The following is a 27057-nucleotide window of genomic DNA, read 5'->3' as shown; positions in this document are numbered from 1 at the left end:
GACCGACTAAGCGAGCTCGCTATGAAATTCCCTCGACATCATCACAATGTTCAAGGTCTCAGCGAGAGGACTCTCTGTATGATGAAGCGGAGGTAGCTGATCAGGATTCTGATCCTGAAGCCGCTCTCAACCTTGATACTCCTGATGGGGACGCCATAGTGAATGATCTTATTGCGTCCATCAATGAAATGTTGAATATTTCTCCCTCAGCTCCTCCAGTGGAGGAGTCAGCTTCTCAGCAGGAGAAATTCCGTTTCAGGTTTCCCAAGCGTACAAAGAGTATGTTTCTGGACCACTCTGACTTCAGAGACGCAGTCCAGAAAAACCGAGCTTATCCAGATAAGCGTTTTTCCAAGCGCCTTAAGGATACACGTTACCCTTTCCCCCCTGACGTGGTCAAGGGCTGGACTCAGTGTCCCAAGGTGGATCCTCCAATCTCCAGACTGGCGGCTAGATCCATAGTTGCAGTGGAAGATGGAGCTTCACTCAAGGATGCCACTGACAGACAGATGGAGCTCTGGTTGAAATCCATCTATGAAGCTATCGGCGCGTCTTTTGCTCCAGCATTCGCAGCCGTATGGGCACTCCAAGCTATCTCAGCTGGTCAGGCGCAAATTGACGCACTCACGTACGTCTGCGCCGCAGGTGGCGTCCATAACCTCTCAAACGTCGGCATTTGCGTCCTACGCTATTAATGCTGTCCTGGACTCTGCGACCCGTACGGCGGTTGCAGCCGCCAATTCGGTGGTAATACGCAGGGCCTTGTGGCTGCGGGAATGGAAGGCAGATTCGGCTTCCAAAAAGTGCTTAACTGGATTGCCATTTTCTGGCGACCGTTTGTTTGGTGAGAGATTGGATGAAATCATCAAACAATCCAAGGGAAAGGAAACATCCTTACCCCAAGCCAAACCAAAAACACCCCAACAGAGGAGGGGACAGTCGAGGTTTCGGTCCTTTCGGGGTGCGGGCAGGTCACAATTCTCCTCGTCCAAAAGGCCTCAGAAGGATCAGAGGAACGCCGACGCATGGCGGTCTAAATCACGCCCTAAAAAGACCGCCGGAGGTGCCGCTACCAAGGCGGCTTCCTCATGACTTACGGCCTCCTCACACCGCATCCTCGGTCGGTGGCAGGCTCTCCCGCTTTTGCGACACCTGGCTGCCACAAGTAAAAGACCGTTGGGTGAGAGACATTTTGTCTCACGGTTACAGGATAGAGTTCAGCTCTCGTCCTCCGACTCGATTCTTCAGAACATCTCCGCCTCCCGAGCGAGCCGAGGCTCTTCTGCAGGCGGTGGGCATTCTGAAGGCAGAAGGAGTGGTGGTCCCGGTTCCTCTTCAGCAACAGGGTCACGGTTTCTACTCCAACCTGTTTGTGGTTCCAAAGAAGGACGGGTCCTTCCGTCCTGTTTTGGACCTAAAACTGCTCAACAAACACGTAAGGACCAGGCGGTTCCGGATGGAATCCCTCCGCTCCGTCATCGCCTCAATGTCCCAAGGAGATTTCCTAGCATCGATCGATATCAAGGATGCTTATCTCCACGTACCAATTGCTCCAGAGCATCAGCGCTTCTTGCGCTTCGCCATAGGAGACGAACACCTTCAGTTCGCGGCACTGCCGTTCGGCCTGGCGACAGCCCCAAGGGTTTTCACCAAGGTCATGGCTACAGTAGTTGCGGTCCTCCACTCTCAGGGTCACTCAGTGATACCTTACTTAGACGATCTGCTGGTCAAGGCACCCTCTCAAGAGGCATGCCAACACAGCCTCAACGTTACTCTGGAGATTCTCCAGAGTTTCGGGTGGATCATCAATTTTCCAAAGTCAAATCTGACACCGGTCCAATCACTGACATATCTTGGCATGGAGTTTCATACTCTTCCAGCGATAGTGAAGCTTCCGCTGGACAAACAGCGTTCACTACACACAGGGGTACAATCTCTCCTTCAAGGTCCGTCACACCCCTTGAGGCACCTCATGCACTTCCTGGGGAAGATGGTGGCAGCAATGGAAGCAGTCCCTTTCGCGCAGTTTCACCTGCGTCCTCTTCAATGGGACATCCTACGCAAGTGGGACAGGAGGCCGACGTCCCTAGACAGGAACGTCTCCCTCTCTCAAGCAACCAAAGCTTCCCTTCGGTGGTGGCTTCTTCCCACCTCATTATCGAAAGGGAAATCCTTCCTACCCCCATCCTGGGCGGTGGTCACGACGGACGCGAGCCTGTCAGGGTGGGGAGCAGTTTTTCTCCACCACAGGGCTCAGGGTACGTGGACTCAGCAAGAGTCCTCACTTCAGATCAATGTTCTGGAGATCAGGGCAGTGTATCTTGCCCTAAAAGCGTTCCAGCAGTGGCTGGAAGGCAAGCAGATCCGAATTCAGTCGGACAACTCCACAGCGGTGGCTTACATCAACCACCAAGGTGGGACACGCAGTCGGCAAGCCTTCCAGGAAGTCCGGAGGATTCTGCTGTGGGTGGAAGCCACAGCATCCACCATATCCGCAGTTCACATCCCGGGCGTAGAAAACTGGGAAGCAGACTTTCTCAGTCGCCAGGGCATGGACGCAGGGGAATGGTCCCTTCACCCGGACGTGTTTCAGGAGATCTGTTGCCGCTGGGGGATGCCGGACGTCGACCTAATGGCGTCACGGCACAACAACAAGGTCCCAACATTCATGGCTCGATCTCAAGATCACAGAGCTCTGGCGGCAGACGCCTTAGTTCAGGATTGGTCGCAGTTTCAGCTTCCTTATGTGTTTCTTCCTCTGGCACTGTTGCCCAGAGTGTTACGCAAGATAAGGGCCGACTGCCGCCGCGCCATCCTCGTCGCTCCAGACTGGCCGAGGAGGTCGTGGTACCCGGATCTGTGGCATCTCACGGTCGGCCAACCGTGGGCACTGCCAGACCGACCAGATTTGCTGTCTCAAGGGCCGTTTTTCCATCTGAATTCTGCGGCCCTCAACCTGACTGTGTGGCCATTGAGTCCTGGATCCTAGCGTCTTCAGGATTATCTCAAGAGGTCATTGCCACTATGAGACAGGCTAGGAAACCAACGTCCGCCAAGATCTACCACAGGACGTGGAAAATATTCCTGTCGTGGTGCTCTGCTCAGGCGTTTTCTCCCTGGCCATTTGCCTTGCCCACTTTTCATCTCAATCAGGACATCTCCTTACCCTCGTTTTGTCCTTATCCAGTTCACCAATGTGAAAAGGATTTGCACTTGTTAGATCTGGTGAGAGCACTCAGACTCTACATTTCTCGTACGGCGCCCCTGCGCCACTCCGATGCTCTCTTTGTCCTTGTCGCTGGCCAGCGTAAAGGGACACAAGCTTCCAAATCAACCCTGGCTCGGTGGATCAAGGAACCAATTCTCGAAGCTTACCGTTCCTCGGGGCTTCCGGTTCCCTCAGGACTGAAGGCCCATTCTACCAGGGCCGTGTGAGCGTCCTGGGCCTTGCGACACCAGGCTACGGCTCAGCAGATGTGTCAGGCAGCTACCTGGTCGAGCCTGCACACTTCACGAAACACTATCAGATGCATACCTATGCTTCGGCAGATGCCAGCCTAGGTAGGCGAGTCCTTCAGGCGGCAGTTGCCCACCTGTAGGACGGAGCCGTTACGGCTCTATTATGAGGTATTATTTACCCACCCAGGGACTGCTTTTGGACGTCCCAATTGTCTGGGTCTCCCAATTAGGAGCGACAAAGAAGAAGGGAATTTTGTTTACTTACCGTAAATTCCTTTTCTTCTAGCTCCAATTGGGAGACCCAGCACCCGCCCCTGTTTTTTGTATACACATGTTGTTCATGTTAAATGGTTTCAGTTCTCCGATATTCCTTCGGATTGAATTTACTTTAAACCAGTGTATAATTTTTTCCTCCTTCTGGCTTTTGCACCAAAACTGATGAGCCCGTAGCAGTACGGGGGGTGTATAGGCTGAAGGGGAGGGGCTTTACACTTTTAGTGTAATACTTTGTGTGGCCTCCGGAGGCATAGCTATACACCCCAATTGTCTGGGTCTCCCAATTGGAGCTAGAAGAAAAGGAATTTACGGTAAGTAAACAAAATTCCCTTCTTCTCGCCGTGTGGCTTAGGCCTTACTATCCCGGGTACTATCCAGGTCATCAATATTGGATCATTGGTACTTCTTAGCCTATGCTTTATATTGAAACCGTGCCCCAAAGTGTTTGAGCACTCAGACAAGAGAGATGTGCTTGTAGCATTCCTATCAGTGTCCCTGTATTGTCTTGCTCTCCTCCCCTGACAAGGACATCAGCACTCTCACCTTCCCAGCCGCTCAAAGGTGTCTGCTCCATCCTCTGTCCCTACCGCCACCTCCCGTGGCTGCACAGATCTTCTGCTTAGGAGTGCTCTTAGGGTACCAGAATCTTGTATCAAAGGGCCAGCACACCCTAAACCGGAAGTGCCTCTCAGCCATAGGCTGAGAGGCATCAGGTATTTAAGGCATCTTCCCCTTAAGGGAGCTGCCTGTGGTCTATATGTTGCTAGTTTTCAGGTTCCTAAGTGCTACTGCTGTTTAGCGCTGTGTTCCATATTGCTAATACCGTTGTGTGTTCCAGTACCTGACATATTTGCTTCTGCTTCATCGTACCCCACCTGTCAAGTCTGCTATCCCACCCACTGCTGTATTGTACCCTATCTGTCAAGGCTGCTACACCGGCCTGCATTGTACCCTGTTTGCTACTCCAGCTGCTGCTGCATTGTAACCTAGTGGCCAAGTCTGCTATACCGGCCGCTGCTGCATCGTTCCATATCGGAAGAGAGAACGATGCACCAGCCATCACGGCTGCACTGTCCATATCCCTGTCCGTGTCTATACCCTTGGGACCAGCTGTCGCAGATCCAGTCTTCCTGAGTGGCACCTGGTTACCTCCTACAACACAACACCCTCACCTTAGTCTGATGAAAACCTGGTGAGAAATCGTAGTCACGCTCCTCTAGGTTTCTTATGTGCTGCGGCCCAGTGCGTCCTCTCCATGCTCCCACCCATGAGCATTACAGTGCTCCTGTATACTGAACTGCGCATCTTGGAGAAGGGTTCGAGCAATGAAAAAAAAGTATTCTGCTCCTCTGTAGACACTAATGATTAATTACTGGAGACATGACACGCGTTTCTAAAATAAATATTAACACTAATAATGCAATGAAATAGTAAAGGCCAGAATAAATAGTGTTACTATTTATTTAGGTTGTGGCTGCAAATAGATTTCCGGTATTTAATCATTATGGTGGTGCATGATGATATTTTTTTGCACATGGCACTTTGCCTACGTTGCGATAAATGTTTCCCCTGTGATAAATAACTGATACGTGCATATAGCTCTTTGTGTAATTGGCACCTTATTTACATTTACTTGTTCTTACACCTATATGTACATTCCCGTCTGCTCTGTTGCCCCTATATTTTTATTGTGTGTATTTTTAATATGTTCCTTTTTATATTTAATTAATAAAAGATTAAATATATTTTATTTTTTGGGGGATGATTTGTATGTGGGATATAAAAAACTGGCAAATAAATTCAGAATCTATCCAATGTGTTTTCTTTGTCGCTCTATTGGGAGACCCAGACAATTGGGTGTATAGCTACTGCCTCCGGAGGCCACACAAAGTATTACACTTAAAAGTGTAAGGCCCCTCCCCTTCTGCCTATACACCCCCCGTGGGATCACGGGCTCCTCAGTTTTCATGCTTTGTGCGAAGGAGGTCAGACATCCACGCATAGCTCCACTGTTTAGTCAGCAGCAGCTGCTGACTATGTCGGATGGAAGAAAAGAGGGCCCATACTAGGGCCCCCAGCATGCTCCCTTCTCACCCCACTTTTGTCGGCGGTGTTTGTTAAGGTTGAGGTACCCATTGCGGGTACGGAGGCTGGAGCCCACATGCTGCTTTCCTTCCCCATCCCCTTAGGGCTCTGGGTGAAGTGGGATCTTATCGGTCTCCAGGCACTGAGGCCGTGCTCCATCCACAGCCCCTGGGAATCTGCTGGACATGGAGCTGAGTAGCCTCAGGGACATGGCCCTGCTACGTTGAGGTACTCTGTGTCCCCATAAAGGGGACCGCGCACAGACACACGGCAGCACTGCTGGGTGTGTTAGTGCGCCAGGGATGGCGGCGCTGCCCGCACTGGTGCCATCGCACACTACAGCGTGCTGGGTGTGTTAGAGTATTGAGGGACTGCCGCGCTAACCGCCGCTGCCATTTTTATCTCTGGCGCGGCTGGGACTTGTGGTGCGCCGGGGACTTCCGCGCCGACCAGGGCTTATATGCCGGGCCGCGCTTATCACTCTAGTCCCCGGCTTTTGCGGCCTACTCTCACTTCGTTACCGCCCACTGGCCTGCCAGTCAGGGTAAGGGCGTGACGCTGCACAGCACGGCAGCGCTGAGAGATGGAGCATGCTTTGCATACTCCACCCCTCTCACTGTACACAGTGTGAAACCGGATTCCCGCACTTTCTGGGGCACGCCCACGGCCTCCTCCTCTACACAGGACGCCGGCAGCCATTCATGTCAGTTTTTTCTGTGACTGAGAAAAGAGACAAGTTTGGAAAGACCCTGGCAGGGATTCTGGTGGTCACACACCCGCTGTGACCGGGCGGTAAGCAGCACCTGTGGTGCTGACCCCACTAGTGCCGAAATGCACATATAGATATATGCTTGTACGCTATACATTGCACTGTTCGGTCGCACTTTTGTATTTTGGCTATATACCCTCCTTGATGGTTCGGGGGAGATAACAGCATATCGTCTGTGAAAAACAAGGGTGCAGAAGCACAGGTTTTTCTAGGCAGCCTGTACAGCATGTACGGCTATACTGCCGGCAGGTTTCACGGACCCCAATTGTATGCAATGCACGGCCCTTGTGGAACTTACTCAGCCGGAGTCTCTGCTAAGGTGATGGGGACGGAGTTTGCAGTATTTACTTCAGACTTTCTGAGACTATGGCGAACATACTAGAAGCCTTGCAGTCCAGACCGGTCCCTCAGACCATGGGCTCTGTTGATTCATTGCCCCTGGTCCCCCCCCCCCCCCCAGTTGGTACAACAAGGTGCTCCTGGAGTATCTCAGGGATCCCAGGGTGAGGGGTCTGACTCGGACCGCAGTCCCAGACCCCCTAAGCGACCTCGCTGGGAGCATCCCTCGACGTCACCGCATCATTTCAGGGTCTCAGCATAGGGACTCTCTCTATGATAAGGCGGAGGTATCTGATCAGGATTCAGATCCTGAGAACGTTCTCTACCTGGATACACCTGATTGTGACACCGTAGTGAACGATCTTACGGCGTCCATCAATCATATGTTGGTTATTTCTCCCTCAGCTCCTACGCCTGAGGAGTCAGCTTCTCAGCAGGAGAAGTTCCGTTTCATGAATCACTCTGACTTCAGGGAGGCAGTCCAGAACCACCAGGCTTGTCCAGATATCGTTTTTTCAAAACGCCTTAAGGATACACGTTATCTCTTCCCTTTTGACGTTGTCAAGGGCTGGGTTCAGTGTTCCAATGTGGACCTCCTATCTCCAGCGGCTAAATCCTTAGTTGCAGTGGAAGATATGGCTTCACTCAAAGATGCCACTGACAGACAGATGGAGCTCTGGTTGAAATCCATCTATGAAGCTATTGCCGTGTCTTTGCTCCAGCTTTCGCAGCCGTCTGGGCGCTCCAAGCGGTCTCAGCGGCTCAAGCGCAAATTGAGGCAGTCACACGTATGTCTGCGTCGCAGGCTGCGTCGTTAACGTCTCAAACGTCAGCGTTTGCGTCATACGCCATTAATGCTGTCCTGGACTCGGCGAGCCGGAAGGCGGTTGCGTCCGACAATTCAGTGGTAATACGCAGAGCCTTGTGGTTGTGGGAATGGAAGGCAGATTCTGCTTCCAAAAAAGTGCCTAACCAGTTGGCCATTCTCTGGCGACCGCTTGTTTGGTGAGCGACTGGATGAAATCATCAAACAATCCAAGGGAAAGGATACATCCTTTCCTCAGGCTACACCGATCATACCCCAACAGAGGAGGGGACAGTCGAGGTTTCGGTCCTTGCGGGGCGCAGGCAGGTCCAATTCTCCTCGTCCAAAAGGCCTCAGAAGGATCAGAGGAACTCCGACGCGTAGCGGTCTAAATCACGCCCTAAAAAGACCGCCGGAGGCGCCGCTACCAAGGCGGCTTCCTCATGACTTACGGCCTCCTCACACCGCATCCTCGGTCGGTGGCAGGCTCTCCCGCTTTTGCGACACCTGGCTGCCACAAGTAAAAGTCCGTTGGGTGAGAGACATTTTGTCTCACGGTTACAGGATAGAGTTCAGCTCTCGTTCTCCGACTCGATTCTTCAGAACATCTCCGCCTCCCGAGCGAGCCAAGGCTCTGCTGCAGGCGGTGGGCATTCTGAAGGCAGAAGGAGTGGTGGTCCCGGTTCCTCTTCAGCAACAGGGTCACGGTTTCTACTCCAACCTGTTTGTGGTTCCAAAGAAGGACAGGTCCTTCTGTCCTATGTTGGACCTAAAACTGCTCAACAAACACGTAAGGACCAGGCGGTTCCGGATGGAATCCCTCCGCTCCGTCATCGCCTCAATGTCCCAAGGAGATTTCCTAGCATCGATCGATATCAGGATGCTTATCTCCACGTACCAATTGCTCCTGAGCATCAGCGCTTCTTGCGCTTCGCCATAGGAGACGAACACCTTCAGTTCGCGGCACTGCCGTTCGGTCTGGCGACAGCCCCAAGGGTTTTCACCAAGGTCATGGCTACAGTAGTTGCGGTCCTCCACTCTCAGGGTCACTCAGTGATACCCTACTTAGACGATCTCCTGGTCAAGGCACCCTCTCAAGAGGCATGCCAACACAGCCTCAACGTTACTCTGGAGATTCTACAGAGTTTCAGGTGGATCATCAATTTTCCAAAGTCAAATCTGACACCGGTCCAATCGCTGACATATCTTGGCATGGAGTTTCTTACTCTTCCAGCGATAGTGAAGCTTCTACTGGACAAACAGCGTTCACTACAGACAGGGGTACAATCACTCCTTCAAGGTCGGTCACACCCCTTGAGGCGCCTCATGCACTTCCTGGGGAAGATGGTGGCAGCAATGGAAGCAGTCCCTTTCGCGCAGTTTCACCTGCGCCCTCTTCAATGGGACATCCTACGCAAGTGGGACAGGATGCCGACGTCCCTAGACAGGAACGTCTCCCTCTCTCAAGCAACCAAAGCTTCCCTTCGGTGGTGGCTTCTTCCCACCTCATTATCGAAAGGGAAATCTTGCCTAACCCCGTCCTGGGCGGTGGTCACGACGGACGCGAGTCTGTCAGGGTGGGAAGCGATCTTTCTCCACCACAGGGCTCAGGGTACGTGGACTCAGCAAGAGTCCTCACTTCAGATCAATGTTCTGGAGATCAGGGCAGTGTATCTTGCCCTAAAAGCGTTCCAGCAGTGGCTGGAAGGCAGGCAGATCCGAATTCAGTCGGACAACTCCACAGCGGTGGCTTACATCAACCACCAAGGTGGGACACGCAGTCGGCAAGCCTTCCAGGAAGTCCGGCGGATTCTGCTGTGGGTGGAAGCCAGAGCACCCACCATATCCGCAGTTCACATCCCGAGCGTAGAAAACTGGGAAGCAGACTTTCTCAGTCGCCAGGGCATGGATGCAGGGGAATGGTCCCTTCACCCGGACGTGTTTCAGGAGATCTGTTGCCGCTGGGGGATGCCGGACGTCGACCTAATGGCGTCTCAGCACAACAACAAGGTCCCGGCATTCATGGCGCGGTCTCACGATCACAGAGCTCTGGCGGCAGACGCCTTCGTTCATGATTGGTCGCAGTTTCAACTCCCTTATGCGTTCCATCCTCTGGCACTGTTGCCCAGAGTGTTACGCAAGATCAGGTCCGACTGCCGCCGCGCCATCCTCGTCGCTCCAAAATGGCCAACGAGGTCGTGGTACCCGGATCTGTGGCATCTCACGGTAGACCAACCGGGGGAACTATCAGACCGACCAGACTTGCTGTCTCAAGGGTCGTTTTTTCCTTCTGAATTCTGCGACCCTCAACCTGACTGTGTGGCCATTGAGTCCTGGATCCTAGCATCTGCAGGGTTATCTCAAGGGGTCATTACCACTATGAGACAGGCCAGAAAACACACATCTGCCAAGATCTACTACAGAACGTGGAAGATATTCTTATCTGGGTCCTCTGCTCAGGGAGTTTCTCCCTGGCCAATTGCCTTGCCTACTTTCTTTCCTTCCTGCATTTCGGTTGGAAAAAGGTTTGTCGCTCGGTTCCCTTAAGGGACAAATCTCAGCGCTCTCTGTATTTTTTTCAGAAGCGCCTAGCAAGACTACCTCAAGTACGCACGTTCCTGCAGGGGGTTTGCCGCTTAGTCCTTCCTTACAAACGACTGTTAGAACCCTGTGATTTGAACAGGGTGCTGATGGTTCTGCAGAAACCACCATTCGAGCCTATGAGGGATTTTTCTCTCTCACGCCTTTCGCAGAAAGTGGTTTTCCTAGGGGCAGTCACTTCACTTCGGAGAGTGTCTGTCGGGGCAGCATTGTCGTGCAAACTCCCCTTCCCGGTGTCTCACCAGGTCAAGGGGTTCTGCGTCCGGTTCCGGAATTTCTCCCTAAGGTGGAATCCCCCCTTTCATCTCAATCAGGGTATCCGTACCCTCTGTTTGTCTTCATCCAGTTCACCAATGTGAAAAGGATTTGCACTTGATTAGATCTGGTGAGAGCACTCAGACTCTTCATCGATCGTACGGCGTCCCTGCGCCGCTCGGAAGCACTCTTGTCCTTGTCGCTAGCCAGCGTAAAGGGTTGCAGGCTTCCAAATCAAGACTAGCTCAGTGGTTCAAGGAACCAATTCTCTAGCTTATCGTGCTGCTGGGCTTACGGTTCCCTCAGGGCTGAAGGTCCATTCTACCAGAGCGGTGGATGCGTCCTGGGCTTGAGGCACCAGGCTACGGCTCAGCTTGTGTGTCAGGCGGCTACCTGGTCCAGCCTCCACACTTTCACGAAACACTGTCAGGTGCATACCTATGCTTCGGCGGATGCCAGCATAGGCAGACGAGTCCTTCAGGCGGCGGTTGCCCACCTGTAGAAAGGGGCCGTTTTACGGCTCTATTACGAGGTATTATTTTACCCACCCAGGGATTGCTTTTGGACATCCCAATTGTCTGGGTCTCCCAATAGAGCGACAAAGAAGAAGGGAATTTTGTTTACTTACCGTAAATTCCTTTTCTTCTAGCTCTAATTGGGAGACCCAGCACCCGCCCCTGTTTTTTTGTATACACATGTTGTTCATGTTGAATGGTTTCAGTTCTCCGATATTCCTTCGGATTGAATTTGCTTAAACCAGTTTATTGGCTTTCCTCCTTCTTGCTTTTGCACTAAAACTGAGGAGCCCGTGATCCCACGGGGGGTGTATAGGCAGAAGGGGAGGGGCCTTACACTTTTAAGTGTAATACTTTGTGTGGCCTCCGGAGGCAGTAGCTATACACCCAATTGTCTGGGTCTCCCAATTAGAGCTAGAAGAAAAGGAATTTACGGTAAGTAAACAAAATTCCCTTCATTCTGATGCCTTTATTTTTTGCACAGGTCAATTATTTGAAGTGATCTTGTCTTGGTATCATATACTGTCGACTTTTGAATTATTTCAATTTATGTTAACCAATCATATGCAGAAGGCATTATGGAGGGGAAAACAAATCTGTAATGACAACCTGATTTCTGGAAATACTGTGTAGTATAGAACAGAGCTGAGTGCAATTACAAACACTTTCAGCTTTCATTTTATGGCAGTCAGTGTGGGGGGGGGGAGGTTGTCTTACACTGCTGTGAGAGGAGAGCTGCAGGGATGTTTATCAGATTGAGCGCTATTCCCCTTGCACTTATTGCTGGTGCGATACAAGCTACAAGACATGTTTGTACTCGTATTTGGCTGTTTTATTTCCACTACACCAACACTGACTACCATGAGGTGAAAGCCAAAAGGTGTTTGTAATTAGATTCGGCTCAAACTGGTGAGAGGTCCCCTTTATGCAATTAAGTTCACACTTCTCTGGGCCAGTGTCCAGTCCACTGTTGTGACTTCAGCCTAGCATCCTGGGTACCTCTATTATTTACTAGGTCTTGCGGCACATGATATCGTACAGAACCTAGCAAGTGCCAGTAGTTCCCAGGATGCCAAGTGTAGAAGTGAACACCAGCTGCCATGGGGGACCTGACTGCACGCTAGACCGTAGCATTACATTTTTTTTTTCATCATTTTAATTTCTTTACCTTAATCTACAGACCAAGGTAGATATATCCTATCTATATATATAATTGCCTTATTCTGTCTGTCTGTCTGTCTGTCTGTCTTGCTCCAAAATTGTGTTGTTACAGTGACTGTGTCGTTACAGTGACAACCGTCGGATTGGCCGCCGGGCTCGGCCTGGCCCCCCCCCCCACGGATTGGCCGCTCGGCCTGGACCCACCCCCCCGCATGGATTGGCCGCTCGGCCAGGCCCTGTCCCCCTCACGCATTGGACACTCGCCCTGGCCCCGCCCCCCCACGCATTCCTAGAACCCACACTCCCAGGTGACTGCTGCAGCCCCAGAAGCCCACACCGGCAGGACAAAGTGGAAAAAAGGCCGATTGTGTTAAACCACTAGCTTACCCCGGCTCCCGGCACACGTGTGCCAGAGCCGGCGTAGGCTGGTAACTATAGTACACATCGGGTAACTATAGAAACCGCTTTCCTTAGTTACCCGATGTAACTAGCTTACCCCGGCACACGTCAGCACTGTCGCTTTTAATACTTACCTTTTCTCCACTTTGTCAGATCCGGCGCGATCCCGTGCACTGTGTACACTACAGTGGCCGCGCAACAACCTCCGATCACGTGTTGTCATGTGACCAGGAATTTGCGGCGCTGCCAGTGTACTGTACACAGTGTACGGGAGCGCGCCGGATGTGTGAAATCACTAGCTTACCCCGGCTCCCAGCACACGTGGGCCAGAGCCGGCGTAGGCTGGTAACCATAGTACATATCGGGTAACTATAGAAACCGCTTTCCTTAGTTACCCAATGTAACTAGCTTACCCCAGCTCCCAGCACACGTGTGCCAGAGTCGGCGTAGGCTGGTAACCATAGTACACATCGGGTAACTATAGAATCCACGTTCCTTAGTTACCCGATGTAACTAGCTTACCCCGGCTCCCAGCACATGTCTGCCAGAGCCGGCGTAGGCTGGTAACTATAGTACACATCGGGTAACTATAGAAACTGCTTTCCTTAGCTACCCGATGTGTAACATGGTTACTAGCTTACCCTGGCTCCCAGCACACGTGTGCCGGAGCCGGCGTATGCTGGTAACCATGGTACACATCGGGTAACTATGGAAACCGCTTTGCATAGTTACCCGAGCCACGCCCCCGCATGGATTAGCCGCTCGGCCAGGCCCCGCCCCCTGCATGAATTAAACGTTCGGCCTGGCACCGCCCCCCTCACGCATTGGACGCTCGACCTGGCGGCGCCCCCCGCACGCATTCCCCAAAGACTCCCAGGTGACTGCTGCACCCCCGGAAGCCCACACCGGCAAGCCAGCCGAGACATACCGTTGCGTTGCTGGGATCGTGTCGGAGCCAGCGTACGCTGGTAAACATGGTACACATCAGGTAACCATGGAAACCACTTTGCTTACTTACCCGATTGTGTACCATGGTTACCAGCGTATGCCGGCTCCCTGCGCATTAAGATCGTTGCTCTCCCGCTGTTAAACACGCCGATGCGTGCTGCACAGCAGGAGACCAACAAACAAAAAATGAACCAGCACTGTCGCTTTGAATAGTTACCCGATGTGTACCATGGTTACTAGCTTACCCCGACTCCCGGCACACGTGTGCCGGAGTCGGCGTACACTGTTAACCAGTGTACACATTAGGTAACCCATCCAATCCATTTATTACATTATTATTCAATCTGCTAACCTACATACACATTCTAGACTACCCGATAGGTTAGAATCGGGCCACCTTCTAGTATCCCATAAATATCTGGAGGGGCAGAAAACTCCTTCCCTTTCCGTGCTTCGTTTTATAAAATCTGATCTACAAGTTTTAATTTTTCACTCCTTTAAATATGGTATTGGAATCTGACAATTTTGTACAATTTTTGCAACTTTTCTCATCAAATTGAAGTATAAAGTAGTGAAATGTCTGCTCATAGCGCACGCACACACACACACACACACACACACACACACACACACACACACGTGTCATCTATCAGAGAATGCAAACTGCACCAAATTTATGTAGAGGTATGTGACTTTTCAATACATTTTGCCCAACTGTTGCCCCGTACCCAGATATAAAATGCACCATTCTTAGTAAATTTGAGACATTGCACTTTAATTTGGTAGCAAAAACAGTTTGTTCTGTAACAATATCCACCTTTCCCCGTTTTCTTGGTCTCTGAGAATTCAGTTTGATACGTTTTCTTTAGTATGTAGATATTTTTCCAAAATGCATTAATGTTGTGTTATGCAGTTCCAGGCTAATGGGCAAGTAGCTTCCAAGTTTCGTTTCTCAGCCCTTGCGCAGGCACAGTTCCTCTGGGCCCTTGCGCCGGCACAGTTCCTCTCGGCCCCTCTAAGCTCTTGCGCCGGCACAGTTCCTCTCGGCCCCTCTGAGCCCTTGCGCCGGCACAGTTCCTTTCGGCCCCTCTAAGTTCTTGCGCCGGCACAGTTCCTCTCGGCCCCTTTGAGCCCTTGCGCCGGCACAGTTCCTCTCGGCCCCTCTGAGCCCTTGCACCGGCACAGTTCCTCTCGGCCCCTCTGAGCCCTTGCGCCGGCACAGTTCCTCTCGGCCCCTCTAAGCTCTTGCGCCGGCACAGTTCCTCTCGGCCCCTTTGAGCCCTTGCGTCGGCACAGTTCCTGTCGGCCCCTCTGAGCACTTGCGCCGGCTCAGTTCCTCTCGGCCCCTCTGAGCCCTTGCGCCGGCACAGTTCCTCTCGGCCCCTCTGAGCCCTTGCGCCGGCACAGTTCCTCTCGGCCCCTCTAAGCTCTTGCGCCGGCACAGTTCCTCTCGGCCCCTTTGAGCCCTTGCGTCGGCACAGTTCCTGTCGGCCCCTCTGAGCACTTGCGCCGGCTCAGTTCCTCTCGGCCCCTCTGAGCCCTTGCGCCGGCACAGTTGCTTTGAGCCTTTGCGCCGGCACAGTTGCTTTGAGCCTTTGCGCCGCCTCAATTGCTTTGAGCTCTTGCGCCGGCACAGTTGCTTTGAGCCCTTGCGCCGGCACAGTTCCTCAGCTTTGGCACATTGGATTACTATATACCAATAAGGATTTAGATTGTGGGACCCCCATGTGGACACTGGTGAGGATGACGGTAAATTTAACTAATGGTGCTACATCAGGGAGAGAAAAAAATTAAACAAGACAGAAATAATTTTTATTCTACAACCTATAGAAACATTTTCACTAATTTGATTAGAAAAATCATGCTGACAGGTTCTTTAACGTGGACTTTTTAAAAGGGCCACATTCAGAATTCCCTAAAATTGTATCAGCTCTGCTGAATTGTAAGGAACTACATCTGGTTTCTTGCACACAATGGCATTTTTAATGATTTGTGCCATTCAAGCAATTAGTGCTGCTGACTGGTCTACTCTCTTCTTGAGCATTGGATTGTAATCCAAAGCACTTTGATAACTTCATCCACGTGGGTCATTTAAACCCAGCTCAGACGGGCAGAAGAATGCAGTCTGAGTATTCATGTAGTTGGTCTCCTGCCACCTTGTTCCCTCCTGTACAATTCTGATATTCCGCGGTTACAGCACTGCTACATCAGCCTCCGCTGTACAATATAAGACGTGAGCCTTTTAATAAATCAGTCACCTTGTATTTCACCCATTATTGGCTTTGTGTTCGATCTTAACTCTATTGGAGATAGTTGTAAATAAGCCACTAAAAATTACTTTATTTTACCATGCTATTTGCTTAAAGGGAATCTGTCAGTAGGTTTTTGCTACCTCATCTGAGAGCAGCATGATGTAGGCAAGGAGATTTTGAATCCAGCAATGTATCACTTAGATTACTCGCTGAAACAATCAAAGAATTTAGATCACAGCAAGTTTCTAGTCCTGCAATGTTAATTACAGGGTAATAAATTCATTAGTTTATGTAAACAATTGCACACACACTGAGAGCACAGTTTTTTTTTTTTTGTTAACCCTTACACCGTGCTGTCCTGAGTTTGCATAGCAAAAATCTGCTGACAGATTCCCTTCAACTATTATCATATTGATGACTTATTGGTTATTAACATCAGGCTAAAAGGGGTCCGATACCAGTATGCCATTAAATAAAATCTAAGCTGCAATACCTGGGATTGGCCACAAACTCTACAGTTGTGCTCAAAAGTTTACATACCCCGGCAGATCTTTTGCTTTCTTGGCCTTTTTTCAGAGAATATGAATAATAACACAATTTTTTTTCCCCCACTCATAGTTAGTGGTTGAGTGAAGCCATTTATTGTCAAACTACTGTATTTTGTCTTTTTTAAATCAGAATGACAACAAAAAACATCCAAATGTCCCTGATCAAAAGTTCACATACCCCAGTTCTTAATACCGTGTATTGCCCCCTCTAACATCAATGACAGCTTGAAGTCTTTTGTGGTAGTTGTGGATGAGGCTCTTTATTTTCTCAGATGGTGAAGCTGCCCATTCTTCTTGGCAATAAGCCTCCAGTTCCTGTTAATTCCTGGCCTTTTTTGCATGAACTTAGCGCTTCAGTTCGCACCCAGAGTGGCTCAATGATATTGAGGACAGGAGACTGAGATGGCCACTCCAGAACCTTCACTTTGTTCTACTGTAGACAATGATTGGTCGACTTGGCTTTGTGTTTTCAACATGTTGCGACTTTTCTTGCATCCAGAATCTGGACGTGAGAAAAGCTGACCAACTGCTCTCCCTCATTGACTAACATTGGTCAGAGTGCAATGCGAGATTTTCTCGCATTGCACTCATCCGTTTATCACACTCGTGTGAGCGCACCCTATTCCTGGCCCTCCACACCACATACCCATTGTCACATCTAAGTGCCATCCGCAATCTAAGACAAATTCCTCAACCCTTCTAACTTCATACTTGCCCCCCTAACAGGAGCCCTATGGAACGCTCGCTCTGTCTGCAACAAACTGTCCTACATCCATGATCTTTTCATCACTAATAAATTCTCCTTCCTTGGCATTACTGAACCCTGGCTCCCTCTGACACAGCCTCTCCTGCTGCTCTTTCTTATGGTAGTCTCCATCTTAGGCCGGTTTCTCACATCCGGCATTTCATCGCTTTGCCGGATCAGTCACACTCCAGTACAGTGCAATACAGTAAAACTGCATCGCTGCAAGCTCTGGTCACATGCTCGCCGCGATGCCATTGTACTGTATTGCACTGTACTAGAGTGACGGATTCAGCAAAGTGGCGAAATGCCGGATGTGTGAAACAGTCCTTACGCACACCCCCCACCCCACTAACAAGCATGGTGGAGGAGCTGGTTTGGTCCTGTCCGACCAATGCTTCTTTATACCAATTCCACTGCCACCCTCTGTTACTCTTCCCTCTTTTGAGGTGCACTCTGTCCGCATCTACTCCCACTCCAACAGTCTGTCATTTATCGCCCTCCAGGGCCAGCTACCATTTTCTTTGACCACTTCACCACCTGGCTACTACACTTCCTTTCCACTGACATCCCCACCATCATCATGGGTGACTAACATCCCCATTGACACTTCCCACTCATCGGTCTCTAAACTTCTAACACTTACTTCCTCCTTTGGCCTCACACAATGGTCTTCTGCAGCTACTCACAAAGATGGCCACGCACTGGACCTCATCTTCACCTCTGTGCCTCTCCCCCCATCTGACCACAACCTACTCACATTCTCTTCCCCTCAACAAACTTTCACACCCTCGCAGAAGTATCAAACACCTTGATTTACACGTAACTTTCTCAGTTCCTTCTCCCTCTTGCAGACATTGCTTCTTTACACGATGCAGATGCTGTTGCCACTTTATACAACACCACCATCTCTGCAGCTCTCAAATCAGCTGCCCCCCCCCCTCACACATACCAAAACCCGCACAATCAACAGGCAAACCTGGCACACGAGTCATACTAAAGAATTGAGACGGGCTTCCAGAATTGTTGAGCGCAGATGGAAGAGGTCTCATTCCGCCGAGCACTTCGTCACATACAAACAGTCCCTCACCACTTTCAAGTCTGCACTCACTGCTGGAAAACAAACCTACTTATCTCTCATATCCTCTCTATCTCACAACCCTAAACAGCTATTCAACACTTTCAACTCTCCCCTCCCTCTCTTCTCATCTCAGCTGAAGACTTTGCCTCTTTCTTCAAGCAGAAGATTGACAACAGAGCAAGCTTTGGCCCATAATCACCACAGCCCCTCCTAACTACCCAGCCTTCTTCCTCCAAACCCAACTTTTCCACCATTACAGAGGATCATCTTTCCACCCTACTCTCCAGATCACATCTCACCACCTGTCCACTTGATCCACTCCCATCCCACCTCATCCCCAATCTCTCTAGTCTTCATCCCAACCCTAACCCATCTCTTCAACCTATCACTAACAACTGAAAATATATAGTGTATCAGCTCACCACACTTGCTGCAGTCCCGTAATGGAGAAATCAGCGCACCGATGGTTTAGAAGTCAACCGGGTAAATTAGAAAGCATAAATCCAGCGCAATCTCATATTGGAGTAAAGATTCTTCTTTATTCGTAAGGTTATCATAAAATCCAAGAACACTCAGCATATAGTATAAAATTGCCCAGGTCAGAGGACGCGTTTCAACAAACTGTCTTAATCATGGTCTGAGACCTTGATTAAGACAGTTTGTTGAAACGCGTTGCCCTGACCTGGGCAATTTTATACTATATGCTGAGTGTTCTTGGATTTTATGATAACCTTACGAATAAAGAAGAATCTTTTTACTCCAATATGAGATTGCGCTGTATTTATGCTTTCTAATTTATCACTAACAACTGTTGTATTCCCTTCATGCTTTAAACATGCCTCCATTACACCCATCCTAAGAAAGCCCTCCCTTGACCCTTCCTCTGTGTCAAACTATCGCCCCATATCACTTCTCCCCTATACCTCAAACGTACTAGCACAGCATGTCCATCTTGAACTGTCCTCATACCTCTCTTCCTACTCCTCTTTGACTGTTTACAATCTGGCATTCGACTGCATCATTCTACTGAAACCGCCCTAACTAAAGACACTAATGACCTACCAACCGCCAAAGCCAAGCGACACTACTCTGTCCTCCTCCTGGACCTGTCCTCTGCCTGACACAGTAGACCACTCCCTTCTACTACAAATTCTTTTGTCTCTGGGCATCAGACTTGGCCCTATCCTGGATCTCCTCATACTTAACCAACCGAACTTTCAGCGTCTCCCACTCTCACAGCACTTCATCTCAGCAGCACCTGTCAGTGTCCCCCAAGGCTCAGTTCTAGGACCCCAGCTGTTTTCCATCTACACCTTTGGCCTGGGACAGTTCATAGAGTCCCACGGCTTTCAGTATCAGCTCTATGCTGATGACACACAGATCTACCTCTCTGGACCTGACATTACCTCTTTACTAACCAGAATCCCACAATGTCTGTCTGCTATTTCATCCTTTCTCTGCTCAATTTCTGAAACTGAACATGGACAAAACAGAATTCATTATCTTTCTTCCTCCTCACTCAACCTCCCCAGTGGACATATCCATCTAAGTCAATGGCTGCTCACTCTCCCCAGTCCCACGTGTTTGCTGCCTGGGAGTAACTCTAGACTCTGATCTCTTTCAAGCCACACATCCAAGCCCTCTTCACCTCCTGCTGCCTCCAACTCAAAAATATTTCCTAGATCCGTACATTCCTATCCCAAGAAGCTGCAAAAACCCTAGTACATGCCCTTATTATCTCCCGTCTGGATTATTGCAACCTCCTGCTCTGTGGCCTCCCTTCTAACAGTCTCGCACCCCTACAATCTATTCTAAACTATGCTGCCCGGCTAATCCACCTGTCCCCCCGCTACTCCCTGACCTCGCCTCTCTGCCAATCCCTTCACTGGCTTCCTATTGGCCCATGACTCCAGTTCAAAACCCTAACCAGGACCTAAAAAGCCATCCACAACCTGTCTCCTCCCTACATCTGTGACCTTGTCTCCCGGTACTTACCTGCACGTAACCTCAGATCCTCACAAGATCTCCTGCTCTACTTTCCCCTCATCTCTTCCCATCATTGCATCCAAGATTTCTCCAGTGCCTCCCCCATACTCTGGAACGCTCTACCCTAGCATATCATACTCTCGCCTACCTTGACAAGCTTCAAAAGCAACCTGAAGACCCACCTCTTCCGACAAGCCTACAACCTGCTGTAACCCTCACCGCACGACCATCTCTGTCCTCACCCATCCCTTGTAGACTGTGAGCCCTCGCGGGCAGGGACCTCTCTCCTCCTGTACCTGTCTGTGCCTTGTAGTGTTTGATTATTGTACTTGTCCCTATTATGTACACCCCTTTCACATGTAAAGCGCCATGGAATTGATGGCGCTATAATAATAAATAATAATAATGAATGTCTCATATGCATGGCCATAGAAAGCAAGCATCAAACAATAATTTAGTGCCAAGGATGTGATAATTTTCCATCTTTACTTGTGCACAGACTTCCTCATTATTTGTCTGCCCAGGAAGAGTTTTCAGCAGGCGCCTTATCATCAGAGGCAGGATTACAATGACAGCTGTGTGTTTACTCCAATTGTGCTGAATGAAAAAGAAGGTGGATACAAGAAGAGATACTAATGCATTTGCAGGCAGGGTTGGGGAATTTATTTTACTTTTTAATTTTCTAAATCAACATCACATTCCAGTGACACATGGGATTCGGCGTGTTACATCCACACTATTTCTATTGCTTTCAAACTTCATATTCAAGAGGTTCAAGCTAAACCGTATTTACAAAGACAAAAAGTTTCATTAACAAAAGGCTACATCAGATGGAAAATTGCAAAAAACATGGGTATAAGAAAATGGATTGTGTCACCCACAGGAACAAATCAGATTCAAGCATTCATTTTTTCTTTTCTCAAGAAATGAAGTATAGGTACCTATAGGTAGTATAGGTTGGTAATGACAAAGCCCTACATGTCAGTACATCAGCAAACAAAACCCTGTATAATAAAATCATAAGGACGAGTTAGAAGGATCACCAAACCCAACAATAATAAAAAAAAATCCTTAATTAATCAAAAACCAGTCTTGTAGAAATTCCATCCATTACTTCTCTTGTTAGAGAAGGTGGTTGATTCTCCTATATCAGAAATAGCAGAGGGGGGAGGCTCCTGCTGCAGCAAACTGAAGTCTTGTAAAGGAGAAGGAAAGGGAAGGATGTACTGAGATAGGGAGATTTTCTTTGTACGTCTCAGCTTTCTAAAAGGAGAGGAAGACAGTAAGAGAAAAAAATATATATTGGTAATATATGTGCTTTTATTGTGTTTCTATCTTGAATATTGTGTAAGTTAAAGAAAAACAAAAACCAAAAACAACAATTTTGCAGGAGAAAAAAAAATAAAAAAAATCTCAATCTGTAAAACTATTTTGTCCGGAAGGGGCAGGTAAACTAGAAAGTAGGATACATTTCACAAGGGGTTTTTAGAGGAGATCTGCTTAATAAATACTCTTTGTATTGGAAATGAAGTTTGCTTTTCTTTTTGGAAGAGGTTTTTGGGGGGAGGGGGGAAAAAAGGGCATTGGTTGGGGTGGAGCACATCACTTTGCGGAAGTAGATTGTGCTCCAAACTTGTCAAGCAGACAAAAAAAACCAAAACCCTAAAACTTAAATATAAGCAAACAAAAAAAGCCCCAAAAACTACAATTTATAAATAATAAAAACAAAAAAAAAAAACCTTTGAAAAACAAGTTCAGGGAAAGAAAAACTCTTCCAAAAACTCTTTAAGGTTATGCACGCACGCTGAGTTTTTGGTGCAGAAACTTTCTGCACCTTGTGGAAAAAAAAATGCACCAAAAAAAAAAACCAAAACAAAAATGAAATTTTTTTTTTTAGTGAAATCAATGGCTTGAGGGGTTACAAAGCACAGGAAAAGAAAACGCACCAACAATTGACATGCTTCATTTTTCCGCACTCAAAAGTGCATGAAGAAGAGAAAAAAAAAAAAAAAGCAACTTGTGCACAGGACTTCAGAATTCTCATTGACTTTGCTGGTATAAGGATAGACATGCAGATTTGGGCATCAAACGGCACCAAAAAATGCTGTGTACACAAGGACTAAGGCTGTGCGGACATTGCTTTTTTTTCTGTGCAGATTTTAATAAATATTGCAAGGAAAAAAAACCATCCCAGCAAAGTCTATGAGAATGCTGAACCTCTGTGCGCACATTGCTTCATTTTTTCTTGGTGATTGAGTTTTCTACCTTTTTGTTTTCCTGCGTTTTCCCTATCTCAATAGATTAAAAAAAAAAAAAGCATGAAAAATAAACAGCATTGACACGGTAAAAATTGAACATTTTTTTTTCTGTGCAGAAAAGAATCAACGTGTGCATATAGCCTAAAAAGCAATGTCACTCCTCAAAAAAAAAACAAAAACTGTGAAGCCTAAAAATCATTAACTTCCCCCAACTCCAAAATGAACATACCTTGTGTATATCAGGATTTCTTAGGTTTATGCTGATTTTCTGGTGCAGTTTTTTTATTTTTGCCCTTAAGTTTTTTTTTTTTTATAGAGATTCCTGTTGCTGCTGAATTCATCAGAATTGAAATTATAAAAAAAATCATCCACATTTTGCAAAACCAACTCTTTCCAGATATACGGAATAAATGTGACAGTCGTGTGCACATCCCCCTACCACTGAATATATATCGCTTCCAATTAATGTCCAAAACTGATGAACGAGAAGACGCAGCAGAAACCTCGAGCTTGGATTCCTCCCACCCCCATCATTTTTATATAAATGAAATGCAGCGTTCTGCGCGATGCAGAATATTATACACCCTTGGAAAAAAAAATTAAATAAATCCACCCAAATTCACCAAACTACACATAAAAATGTAAAAAGCAGATATCAAATGCAACAAATATCTTCTGATCACCCAAGGAAAAAAGTTATAAAGCTAAAGAAAAAAGTACATTGTACAGGAAAATAAAACATCTTCAACTCTATATCTAAATACTTTGGGAATAGGTCAAACTTTGTAGAAGGCGGGTGCTAGATTATTAAAATGGAAACGTTGGGGTTGGAATGATAAAAAAAAGCACCCTATATCATGTGTTGCTTAAGTTGTAGTCCGCACTCCTCACACTGGACTATGCGCTGGAAGAGCATCCCGGACATTGTTGGGTTGGCCAGAAGCTTGGCCAACCGAAGAAGAAGAAGAGCAAAGGCCATGGAGGGGTCTTGGATAATTTTGGCAAAACCAAAACTCTGGCTGTGGCTGGCAGGTACATCTGGCCATTTGTAAAGTGTGTGTATACAGTACAGACCAAAAGTTTGGACACACCTCATTCAAAGTTTTCTTTATTTTCAGGACTCTGAAAATTGTAGATTCACATTGAAGGCATCAAAACTATGAATTAACACATGTGGAATTAAATACTTAAAACAGTGTGAAACAACTGAAAATGTGTCTTATATTCTAGGTTCTTCAAAGTAGCCAACGTTTGCTTTGATTACTGCTTTGCACACTCTTGGCATTCTCTTGATGAGCTTCAAGAGGTAGTCACCGGAAATGGTTTACCAACAGTCTTTAAGGAGTTCCCAGAGATGCTTAGCACTTGTTGGCCCTTTTGCCTTCACTCTGTGATCCAGCTCACCCCCAAACCATCTCGATTGGGTTCAGGTCTGGTGACTGTAGAGACCAGGTCATCTAGCGTAGCACCCAATCACTCTCCTTAGTCAAATAGCCCTTACACAGCCTGGAGGTGTGTTTGGGGTTATTGTCCTGTTGAAAAATAAATGATTGTCCAACTAAACGCAAACCGGATGGAATAGCATGCTGCTGCAAGATGCTGTGGTAGCCATGCTGGTTCTGTATGCCTTCAATTTTGAATAAATCCCCAACAGTGTAACCAGCAAAGCACCCCCACACCATCACACCTCCTCCTCCATGCCTCACGATGGGAACCAGCCATGTAGAGTCCATCCGTTCACCTTTTCTGCGTCGCACAAAGACACGGTGGTTGGATATGAAGATCCCAAATTTGGACTCCTCAGACCAAAGCACAGATTTCCACTGGACTAATGTCCATTCCTTGTGTTCTTTAGCCCAAACAAGTCTCTTCTGCTTGTTGCCTGTCTTTAGCAGTGGTTTCCTAGCAGCTATTTTACAATGAAGGCTGCTGCACAAAGTCTCCTCTTAACAGTTGTTCTAGAGATGAGAAGGTGTGTCCAAACTTTTGGTCGGTACCGTGTAAAATATATATATATATATATATATATATATATATATATATATATATATATATATATATATATATATATACACACATATACATATACATATATATATTATATATATATATATATATATATATACACATATATACACACACACACACACCGTATGTATATTTTTTTCTTTTCTTACTTTCAGCTTATATGATACTGAAAGTAATATTGTTTTTATCTTTAAAAATACATTTCCTATACTCATGGACCCCAATGCCAGATCTGTGCCTGTGCCGCCTCCCCACCAACTGTTATGTATAGTGCCGGCGTCCTCTCATGCAACAGAGGAGTAATCCTCAACCCCGAATGTGACGCCCCCGACCACAGGCATCCGTCTTTATAGTTAAAATTAAACTATGTAGAAAAAGAAAAGAAAAAAAGGGCTTAAAAACGTACAATAGGCGATCAGTGCCTGGTGCAATGCGATTGAATGCAGCGCCCACCTTGCGCCGCTCGCCCTGATTTTTCGGAAGGTTCCTCACTCATTCAATAAGACTCATTTGCAAAGTACTTAACCTCATTTTTTTTTTTATCCTTGTGCCATAAAATAGTTGCTCTCCCCCAAACATTGTTTTCTTGTACCAAATCCCAATTTAAAATGATCCGCTTGCAGACAGTAAAATCCAGCACAGTCCATTTCAAATGTATTAATATATATATATACAGCATGTGTGATAATCAGGCAGCATTGTGTACGTAGTAAAGTCACGCTTACGGAGGCCGTGCGCTTTCACCCAGTAATATTAAGATCAGAAGTACCGTCGTTCACGTCGGAGGCATAAGAGCGGAGTCCGTTCAGTTTATTGCATCTTCGTCCTCAGGTTGCAATATGTGCACTTGATTCTCTAACGCCGATGGCTGGACATGCGCACAGAGACAATGAAAGACCCCCATTGAGACGAAAGAATTTAATGATAATGAATTCAAGACCCCCTCAAGAATGGCTCACATGCCTCAAAGCCACAATTCAACTGTGATCGGTGCAGACGGAGCTTCTATTCGGGATCCGACATGTTGACTTGGAAGGGTCTGAGTCTGTCCATCACTGGAGGCGGCTGTTACGCATATAATTTTATATATATGTATATAAAATGCTGTGGTCTTTTTTTTTCCATTTTTTTTTTTTTTTTTAATTTACCCACACAACCACCCAAGCCCCCACAATTGCCCACAGGTCCCATGCTGTTGGCGTGACAGGGCCTTATTTGCAGTTAAGATGTGGACAGGGCGACCCGTCCAGATGAGCATCATTGGTAATTTATTTCTTCTTAAAGAAACTAAATCGTTTTTCTCGATCTTTTTCTTTTCCATCCTTATTACGCAATGTCACGTTGGCCTCTGTGGCACTATTGGGGGACACAGGAGGCATGGTCATCGCCCGGGTCATTCCTTTGGGTACGCTTGGGGAAAGCTCTGAAGTATCGCTAGTCGAGGAAGACAGTGAGGCATTAATCACCCGCATCCAACTGCTCATCTCAGCCTGAAGAAGGAAGAGAACAGGATTACAATGGTGACATGATTATGTACATGAGACCTACAGCCCCACATTGACCAAAGTGGCAGAACTTTAGCCATTGCAACAAAAGTATCTCTGAATTAGGCCGCATTCACACTGCGTTCCAAGCTCCCATTGGGACTTCCGTCCGAATGCCCACAAAACAGGTTTCGGATGTATGCGCCGACGGGACCACTGAATATAATGGTGGAGACGGAATCACCGTGTGGTCTGTTGTGCACCATGTTCGGAAGTATTTTGGAGGTGGACACCTAGACGTAGTAGACTGTCTGGGTGTCAGCCTCCAATAGGCGTGTACTCTCAAAAATGGTGCACAATAGATTACATGGTGATTCAGTCAGCCACATTAGGGCTTCCATCCAAAACATCCCCCCCACCTCCCCCTGCAAAACAGGTTTCAGATATATGCGCCGATGGGGCCACTGACTAAGGGCTCATGTGCACGTTGCCAAATTTCATGCATTTACGCTGCGTATTGCACCGTAGCGTAAATGCATGCGTCCTGCGTCCCCTGCACAATCTATGAAGATTGTGCATAATTCATCCGCACGTTGAGTTTGAGAGTGCAGCGATTTGGATGCCAACATTTTGTTCCAAATCGCTGCGTTCTAAAAAGCTACATGTCAATTATTCCGTGCGCTTTGGATGCTGCTCCCGCTCTGTATATAGGAGAGGCAACATCCAGAGCGCATGAAATCGGCTCTTTTCTGCAGAAACACTTCATTCATTACGCAGTGTTTTTGCAGCGATTTGAAATGCACACGAGCTGTCAAATCCCTTCAGAAATTTCTACAGGGACACGACGCAACGTGTGCAAGAGCCCTAATGGTGCAGATGGAGTCACCGTGTCTCTGTTGTACACTATTTTCGGGAGTATACGCTTTCTGGAGGCGGACACCCAGATGCAGTCGACTACGTCTGCGTTTCTGCCTCCAATAGGCGTATACTCCCAAAAATGGTGTATGACAGAGCACATGGTGACTCCACCTGCACCTTGACAGTCAATGGACCAGTTGGCATATAC

At 47.9% G+C, this 27057-nt stretch overlaps 2 protein-coding genes across 4 annotated transcripts in view; one reads left to right on the top strand and one right to left on the bottom strand.

Annotated features, from left to right (window-relative positions):
* RCE1 (Ras converting CAAX endopeptidase 1) overlaps positions 1-27057 on the top strand; it is a 433314-nt gene that overhangs the window by 16099 nt on the left and 390158 nt on the right. The gene's annotated exons all lie outside the window — the stretch shown is intronic.
* Positions 25029-27057, bottom strand: part of SPTBN2 (spectrin beta, non-erythrocytic 2) — a 279074-nt gene continuing 277045 nt past the window's right edge. For both annotated transcript variants that reach the window (XM_075326530.1, XM_075326531.1), the window contains exon 37: positions 25029-25997. In XM_075326530.1, coding sequence (XP_075182645.1) covers positions 25776-25997 — 222 coding nt within the window. In that variant the 3' untranslated portion in view covers positions 25029-25775. The remainder of the gene's footprint in view (positions 25998-27057) is intronic.

This window comes from Anomaloglossus baeobatrachus, chromosome 10 (genome assembly GCF_048569485.1).
Source record: "Anomaloglossus baeobatrachus isolate aAnoBae1 chromosome 10, aAnoBae1.hap1, whole genome shotgun sequence".
NCBI classification, from domain to species: domain Eukaryota; kingdom Metazoa; phylum Chordata; class Amphibia; order Anura; family Aromobatidae; genus Anomaloglossus; species Anomaloglossus baeobatrachus.
Note: the sequence above shows the minus strand (reverse complement) of the source record. Positions and strands in the feature narration are given on the sequence as shown.